General features: G+C 60.8%; 1 protein-coding gene across 1 annotated transcript in view; it reads right to left on the reverse strand.

Moving 5' to 3' along the window:
* The window catches only part of LOC120879239, a 51,989-nt gene that overhangs the window by 36,048 nt on the left and 6,808 nt on the right, over nucleotides 1-9,133 (reverse strand). Inside the window, exons 2-3 of the mRNA XM_040262197.1 lie at nucleotides 5,964-6,185; nucleotides 333-530 (exon numbers count right to left, since the gene is read on the reverse strand). Coding sequence (XP_040118131.1) covers nucleotides 333-530; nucleotides 5,964-6,185 — 420 coding nt within the window. The remainder of the gene's footprint in view (nucleotides 1-332; nucleotides 531-5,963; nucleotides 6,186-9,133) is intronic.

Below are 9,133 nucleotides of genomic sequence, written 5' to 3' on the forward strand. Positions count from 1 at the left end.
TGTCTCTCTGTCTGTCTGTCTGTGTCTCTGTCCCTGTCTCTCTGTCTCTGTCTGTCTGTCTCCCCCTGAGCCTTCTCAGCGTACCCCCCCACCCCCAGGGCTCCCAGGGTAAGCTGACGTGCTCAGATCCACCCTCTGCACATTCTCTTCAGGGACCAACACACTGTCCCCATGGAAACCAAACAGACGGGAGGAAGCCCGCTCTGGCCCCCCTCAGCCCTGCCCTGCTTCCCAAGACAGTCCTGTTGGGGGGGGGGGTTGGGTGCACAGGCCTGCTCCGCAAGGGCTGCCTGGGTGCGGCGGGCAGAACCTCGGGCCCACTCCCCACCCACCGGCAGGGTCTGCGGGGCCGCGCCATGTGTGGGCGCTGGGCCGCGCCATGTGTGGGCGCTGGGCAGGGCCAGCCTCCCGGGCTCCCAGCACTGCCGTCGGGTCCAGGCTCCTGTGGCCCCTGCGGTGCTCGGCTCGGTGGGGCCCCCTGGGCTCGGGAGCCCGTTCACGGCCTGCGTGGGCCTCCCTGGACCCACCACCTGCAGGGTGCAGCCGGCCTCAACTGGGGGCTGCTTTGCCCAAAGCCGATTGGCCCCCTGTCCTCCAGCCTCCAGTGCAGACCTCGGGCCCTGGGTGCCAGGCATGAGGCGAGAGGGGCCCGGGCCGGCCAGGGAGCATGGAGACCACCATGCGGGCTACAGTGAGTGGGGCCAGAGGGTGGGGCCGACTGGAGGGCTGGTGCCTGGGTCAGGGCTGGTGCCCGGGTCAGACCTGTTGCCCGGGTAAGGGCTGGCCAGGCGCACGGCCTGAAGGACGTGGGAAGCGCGACTGACCGAGGACCAGCTGGGTCAGGGACCCCCATGGGGGCAGGGCTGCGGGATCCCTCAGAGCCACTGGGGCCCTGCAGGGCTGGGCTGGGGGTGAGGCCCGCCTCCACCCGTGCTGACCAGCAGACAGGGCCCTGCCCCATGCAGGGTGTGGGGCAGTGGGCGGGGCTCCATGGCCAACCTGTGGTGTCACAGCTGGGGGCACCACATGGTCTGTGCCCGCTGACCCCCCAGCACCCACTTCCCTGAACACAGCAGGCCGCTCTGTTTGTGTGGTTCCCGGGGCAACGGGATGCATCCGGAGCACAGACGGGAGGGGCCGGTGGGATGGGCGGGGGGCAGGAAGTGGCTCACTGCCCAGGTGAGGCCCTGCTCTGCGGGCCGCAGTGGGCTTGACTCCACCAGGCACCTTTGGGCAGGGCTGAGGCGACAGGCAGGACAGCAGACGGGTGGCCCATGTGCTCTCTCCCCACGAGACCAGGCAGCGAGTGTGGGCACGGCGCCCACACTCACACCCTCGGCCTTACATGGAGACGCCCGACCCACGGCCAACAGGCAGCCCCGTGGACTTCCCAAAACTGCAGGTGCCAGGGGCCCCAGGACAGAGTGCCGCCTAGACACAGTTGGCCCAGCTGCTGGGGCCCCTCAGACACCAAGAGTCCACGGCAAGCACACACCTGGGCCCGTCTGCAGGTGGGGAGGCCAGGTCAGCCATGCTTGCCCACGACCGCCTGGCCATGCCCGTTGGTCACACCCAGGGGCAGTGGCACTGAGCCCCAGAACAGATGGGCGCAGGCGGGCGGCGCACCCTCCAGCCGGCTTTCACTTTCAGAAGTAATTTTATCTCAGGAGAGTCTTAGGTTCAAGTTAATAATACAAAGAACCCGGTCCGGCGTCTCACTTCCAGCAAACAGGACCCGAGCCGCTCCAGGAGGAGGACTCGGCTGGTCCCCTAGCAACTATCTGTGTTCAGTAAACAAACGGCGCTGGGCGCAGCCCAGGACACCCGCCCTGTCCCCCGGCAGCCGCGCTGGCCCTGGACCGGGGGAGGGGCCCACGCTAGAGCTGCCCCCCTGCCGCCTGAGCCCCCGAAGACCCCCACCTCTCCTGCCCCTCCTGCACACGCAGGGTGGCCAGGGCCCGACTTGCTGACCCCCCCATCTCCAGGGAGCCTGCGGGGGGCCTCCCGAATTCCGGGAGCCCCGCAGCCCTGACCCTGGCCCTGGCCCTCCGTTGGCAATGCTCCTAGGTCACTGCAGGTGCCAAGGGGCGCCGGCGCCCCCCCATGGCCAGAGAGCAGCACTTCAGGGCACTGCTGCCCTTCGACAGGGCGGGTCCGGGCCGCGGCCAGAAAACACGTCCTGCAGGAAGACTGAGCTCTGGGCAGCCAGGAAGTCCCCCCTGGGTCCGCGGCTGGGACAGGCAGGAGGGGCTCACGGAGACTGGGTGCTGAGCCACCCAGGGTCGGGGGCCACGGGGGCGGAGGAGAAAGGACTGCCCACCTGGGGCTCCTTGCCGGGTACAAAGCAGGTGGACACTCACAGGGGCTACTGGACAGGGCACGTGGGTCACTTGAAAAGACTCCCAAGGCCAAAATGCAGCTAAGTTTTGGGTCAAAAGAGAGCAAAGAGACTGGGTTACAGCCCAGCACAAAGCTCACCTGGACAGCGTGTTAAAAGCAGACACAGCACAAAGGCCCATCTCGCCAAAGCTGTGGTTTTTCCAGTAGTCGTGTATGGATGTGAGAGTTGGACCATAAAGAAAGCTGAGCACTGAAGAATTGATGCTTTGGAACTGTGGTCGTGGAAAAGACTCTTGAGAGCCCTTTGGACTGTAAGGAGATCCAACCAGTCCGGCCTAAAGGAGATCAGTCCTGAATATTCACTGGAAGGAATGATGGTTAAGCTCAAACTCCGATACTTTGGCCACCTGATGCAAAGAACTAACTCACTGGAAAAGACCCTGATGGTGGAAAAGGTTGAAGGCAGGAGGAGAAAGGACAACAGATTATAAGAAAGTTGGATGGCATCACCAACTCGATGGACATGTTTGAAGAAGCTCTGGAGCCAATGAAGGACAGGGAAGCCTGTGGGTACCGTCCGGGGGTCACAATGAGTTGGACACGACTGAGCGACTGAAGGCCAACAACATAAGCAGAGCCGCACGGGTGAGGCGAAGCTGTGTCCCTGAATGGCGCTGAAGTCCCAAGCCCAGGAACTGTCGTGATTTCACTTGAGAATGGGGTCTTTGCAGATGATCAAGTTAAGCTGGGGTCCTTGCGATGTCTCTTGACCTCATGGGACTGGTATCCCTATGAGATGAGAAGCCCAGGACTCAGACATGCATGGGGACAACCCTGTGAGGACACGCAGGTGGCCAGATCTGAAGCCAGTGGACGCCTGGGGCCAGCAGAGTTGGGACGGTTCCCAGTAGCTTTGCAGGGGGCACGGCCCCCCTCCCCCCAAACGTCTTAGGGCTCTCTCTTGCATCCTGTGCATCTGTGCCTCAGCGTGTGTAACACTGTGGGTGTTCATGTGTGTGGCCAGCAGGTCACTTGTACATTATATGTATATGTGTGGGTGGGGGGGGAGGGGTCTGTGTGCTTCAGATACAATAAAACCAATGACTGAAGCTTCCACATTAAGGAGGCAGAAAAAGAGCAATTAAAGCTGGTACTTTGAAAGGAAATAGTAAAAATAAAAGCAGAAATTCAGAAAAAGTAAACAGGGAAAATCAATAAGTCCAAAAGCAAATAACCTGAACAATCAACAAAAGTGAAAACCCTAGGAAGATGGTCACTGGTGCCATCAACGCAGATGCTACGGACACTGGCCGGGCAACAGGGGAGCCCACGAAGAGCTTTACTCCAAGAAACGTGTCAGTGCAGGCGGCATGCTTAAGTTTCCCCAGAACACAACTTGCCAGAACAGACAAGATCAGACAGAGGAGCTGAAAAGCCCTTTTCCTACCGAGGAAATTGATCACGGCAAGTCTTACCACAAAGAAGTCTCTGCTGACTCAGGGGCAGGGACTGAGAGGCCTCATCTGAGGGAGAGACGCCCGCACAGATGCCCTGGTGTCTCTGGCTGATGGAGGCAGGGCGGGGTGGGGGGTGCTTTGGGGCTCAGTGTAGCCCCACATCTGCAAAAGGACTTTAGAAATGGAGAAGTGCCAACCTTGGTATTAGGGAGCATGTGGTAATTTCCCAGGGATTTTTTAGGTGAGAAAACAGAATGGTGCGAGACAGATGTCTTGTCAGAGGCAGCCTGGGTATTCCGGCGACATCTCATCACCTGGGGGGGGGCGGGCTTTAACGAAGCTCAGCCTGTGTGAGACAGGACGCTCAGCACGTGTGAGTCAGGACGCCCATGTGTGAGAAGGGACGCCCGGCACGTGAGACGGGACGCCCATGTGTGAGGCGGGATGCCCATGTGTGAGGCGGGATGCCCGGCACGTGTGAGGCGGGACGCAAGACTGGCAGTCTTCATTAGCACCCAGTATTTGAGGTCCCTCACTTTGTTCTCCCTGCTTTTTCAAAGCTGAAAGATGCTGAGCTCAAGGCTTGGGCAGCTTCGTGAGTCTGTGAGGGCCCTTCCTGCCCTGCCACCTCCGCCACCTGGCCACAGATGCCTGGCGGGTGGGCAGACTAGCCCATTTCCTCAGTGCAGAGTGATGGCGCAGGCGCAAACACCCCACTTTCAGAAGACGGCTCCAGCGCCCACTTTGCAGCCCAGCCTGTCCACGGGGCTTCCCAGGGAGCACTAGTGGTAAAGAACCCGCCTGCCAATGCAGAGGATGTAAGAGATGTGGGTTCGATCCCTGGGTTGGGAAGATCCCCTGGAGGAGGGAATGGCAGCCCACTCCAGTATTCTTGCCTGGAGAATCCCATGGACAGAGGAGCCTGCTGGGCTACAGTCCACAGGGTCACAGAGTCAGACACAACTGAAGTGACTAACACACAGCTGGTCCACGGGCTCTAATGTGCAGTGGCCCTTGGGGTGGGGGCCAGGGTTCCTGGCGGAGCCCCACACCACCCTGATGCCCACCCGAGGGATCAGATGTCTGTGCCCAGAACAAGGCCACGCCGGGGGTCACAGACAACAGCGCCTCAGTGGGAAGGCGTCGGGGGCAGGGTTCCCTGCACCTGATACTGAGGGGGGCACGTGAGCACCTCCAGTCGGTCCAGTGGATAAGACTCTGCACTCCCAGGGCAAGAGGCCCAGCTTCACATCCCAGCCAGGGAACGAGACCCCACATGCTGTGACTGAAGATCTTGAGAGCCACAGCTAAGACCCAGTGCAGCCAGAAAGATGGAGAAAGCGAATACTAACACACACACACACACGCATGCACACACACACGCAAACACATGCACACACATGCACGTATGCACACAACATGCACACATGCATGCACACACGCAACACACAACATGCACATGCACACATGTGTGTGCAAATGCACACGCGCACACGCAAGTGCGCACACGCACATGCACATGTGTGTGCAAATGCAAGTGCGCACACACACGCAAGTGCGCACATGCACACAACATGCACACGCACACACATACACGTGCACACATGTGCACACATGCACACACATGCACAGACATGCACATGCACACACACATGGAACACACACAGCATGCACACGCACACACGTGTCTGCAAATGCGCAACGTGCACACACACAAGCGTGCACATGCACACGACATGCACACGTGCACACACACGCACACATGCACGCATACGCATGCGCACACACACACACACGCACGCCATTCCTCTCGGACAGCACAGACTGGCCATGTAGCCACAGTCAGGGCAGCTTGCAGCCTGTCTGCAGCTCCTCCCCTCCTGGGGTCTCTGCCCACCAAGGACCCTCTCATCCCTGCTGCCAGCTGGGCACCCTCCCCCTGCCCAGCACAGGTGGGAACTGGCAGCCGGGACCCCGATCCAGCAGCCACTGGAGGGCGGCTGAGGGGTTTCTGGTGCAGGCAGTGGGGGTGAACCATGGCTGAACCGTGGGAGCCGGGTCGGAGGCAGGTCTGACCACCCCTGTGGGCGGAGCCAGGCCTGCTGGAGGCCCCTTGGGAAGCCCCTCCCAGCTTAGACCGCAGCGCTGTCTCCAGGAAAAGGATACACTGTGGGCGATGTATCTCGAGTCCCGTGGCAGGAGGGGGATGAAGACCACAAAGGTGGTGAAGGCCAGAATCAGGAACACCGTCCAGGCCACGATCTGGAAGGAGTGCAAGGGCCGCGACCAGCCATTCACTCTGGACAGGCGGGGCGGCGATGTCTGTGTGTTCCTGCTGGACGCAGCTTCTGGGAGGACCTGCCTCGACCTCCTGGTGCAGAAGGCCATCTGCAAGACAGCAGGGGGCGCAGGGGGCACAGGGGGCCGTGGGCGCCTGTCCACAGCCCATGCAACCCGGGACGTCACAGCTGGGCCAGGGATCCCAGGGTGGGCAGTTACCAGTCCCTTGCAGCTGGCGGGCCACCTACAGCGACCATCTGCTGGTCACTTTACAAACGCACACACCTCATCAGAAAATCCACGGATGTGGGGGACCCACATGAGGAGGTGGTCCAAATCCCTGGGAAAGCCCAGAGTGGGAGCAAAAGGCAGCTAGAGCCAGGTCGGTCAGATGATCTCACCCACCAGAAACCCTGTGTGTTTCCCCGGGGCAGGAGGGCTGCGGGCCAGGGTCTTGGCCCAGGGGTGTGCCCTGCAGGGGTGGGAGGGAACCGGGCCCTTCTGGCCCGTCAGGTGGGCAGGCCTGCCAGGAACGGGAGGGATGTGTCCTGGAGAGGCCGTGAAGTGTTTGTGGGTGTCTGAGGGGTGACAAAATCACTGCAGATGGTGACTGCAGCCATGAAATTCAAAGACTCTTACTCCTTGGAAGAAAAGTTATGACCAACCTAGACAGCATATTCAAAAGCAGAAACATTACTTTGCCGACTAAGGTCCATCTAGTCAAAGCTATGGTTTTTCCTGTGGTCATGTATGGGTGTGAGTTGGACTGTGAAGAAGGCTGAACACTAAAGAATTGATGCTTTTGAACTCTGGTATTGGAGAAGACTCTTGAGAGTCCCTTGGACTGCAAGGAGATCCAACCAGGCCATTCTGAAGGAGATCAGCCCTGGGATTTCTTTGGAAGGACTGATGCTAAAGCTGAAGCTCCAGTACTTTGGCCACCTCACGCGAAGAGTTGACTCATTGGAAAAGACTGTGATGCTGGGAGGGATTGGGGGCAGGAGGAGAAGGGGACGACCGAGGATGAGATGGCTGGATGGCATCACCGACTGGATGGACGTGAGTCTGAGTGAACTCCGGGAGATGGTGATGGACAGGGAGGCCTGGCGTGCTGCGATTCATGGGGTCGCAAAGAGTCGGACACGACTGAGCGTCTGAACTGAACTGAACTGAACTGAGGGGTGACACTGTTAACAGCTGCTACACGTGGAACTTGGGGGAGTTTAGAAGACCCAGTGCACAGCCTACACAGCAAGAGTAGCTGACAGGAGTTCCTTACTTTAGGAAGAGACAGAAACACTGAAAAAGATTCCAGCTCTTGTGTGAGCTGTGACTCCCGCTGGGGGCTGTCCTAAGGGAGGATCTCAGCTGCTGCCTCTACTGGCCGTCTACCCAGGTCCTCGGATGAGATGCCATGCAGGGGCCACAGCAGTCCCGAGTTTGCTGGGGTTAGCGAATCAAATGGCACATTTGTGCAACAAGACCAAGGCACCTGGGAATTAGAACCCGGAGGGGCAGGCCTGGAGCTGAAACATGATTCCCAGATAGAAACATGGGATGGAAGGGCTGACATCACCCCCCACACAGCAGGCATGCGGAAGGTCGCGTCAAGGATTCCTGCAGGTCTTGGACAGAGGTGTAGGGAAGCAATGGTTATGAGACTAAAAGCTGGAGGCACAGCATGACGCTGGTCTGTTAGGGTTTCCAGGCGAGGCAAAGGAAGAGGGTGTAAGAGAGGAAACAAAAAAGGGAAGCATGTGTGTATTGCAGGGGACTGAAGACTTCAGCCCTAAATCACATTCCAAGAACCAAGCAGGAAAAAAAGAAATAACCCACAGTGGCAAAGATGGGAGTTCCGAGGACAGAGTCCTCAGTGTCTGGGAAGAAAACAGAGGCATTACCTGCAACGCAATGTAACTGGCACTTATCAGGTTCAAGTGCTGAGTCTCCCGTCCTGAGATGAGCAGCCAGGCTGTCACCGCAGGCAGGACAGAAGGAGGCGCCTTGGGGCACGCAGGGGCACCCGCTCACATTTTCAGATCCGAGACTCACCCCGATACCCCGGGCACCTCGCATTCAGGCCGCGGGGGGAGCCAGTGTGCCTGCGTGAAAGCCGGAGCCCCCAGCACTGGCCACGCTCGGACGCAGGGAGCCCGGCCACCCGCCCCACCCGGGGCCCCCACAGGCACACCTGGCCAGCGGCGGCTGCAGGCCTTCCTCTCTGCTCCGCGCTGGGTCGTCGGGAGTCCACGAGCTGGTTCTGATGCTGGGGGCCTGGGGAGGGCGGACGAGCTGCGAGGGCTGGACCTCTGCCCCTGCCCCTGCCCCTCCTGGGCCGCACCCCCAAGGGCCAGGGTCCCAGGGCCCAGGGCGCCCGGTGCTGGGAGAGTGCGTCTGCCTCGGTGCACCGCGGCCGCGCCCGCCCCCCGCCGGGGGCCCCCCCTCCCTGCCCTGCTGTCCAACTCCGACGCTGGCCGCGGCCGGGGCTCAGCCCCCCCACGTCCCGACTCCGCGCCCTGCTCGCCGGGCGCGCTAAGAGGAGGCTCAGCTGAGCACCCGGGGCGGGCGGCAGCCCGCAGGCCCTGCCACCATCGCCGCCGCCATTCCCGCCAACGCCCGAGGAGCGGGACCCGGCGGGCCCGGCAGCTGCTGGGGGGACGGGACCTCCTGTGCTTCCCGTCGCAGGACACGGCTCCACAGAGCTGCCGCAGTGGACGCCACACACGCCTCACAGCACACGCCTCACACACACACAGCACATGCCTCACACAGCAAGCACACACCTCACACCACACGCCTCACACACCACACGCCTCACACACCACACGCCTCACACACACAGCACACGCCTCACACAGCAAACACACGCCTCACACCACACGCCTCACACGCCACACGCCTCACACGCCACACGCCTCACACACCACACGCCTTACACACACAGCACACGCCTCACACAGCAAACACACGCCTCACACCACACGCCTCACACGCCACACGCCTCACACACCACACGCCTCACACACCACACGCCTCACACACCACACACCTCACAC

Source organism: Oryx dammah, unplaced genomic scaffold (assembly GCF_014754425.2).
Source record: "Oryx dammah isolate SB20612 unplaced genomic scaffold, SCBI_Odam_1.1 HiC_scaffold_20, whole genome shotgun sequence".
NCBI lineage: Eukaryota > Metazoa > Chordata > Mammalia > Artiodactyla > Bovidae > Oryx > Oryx dammah.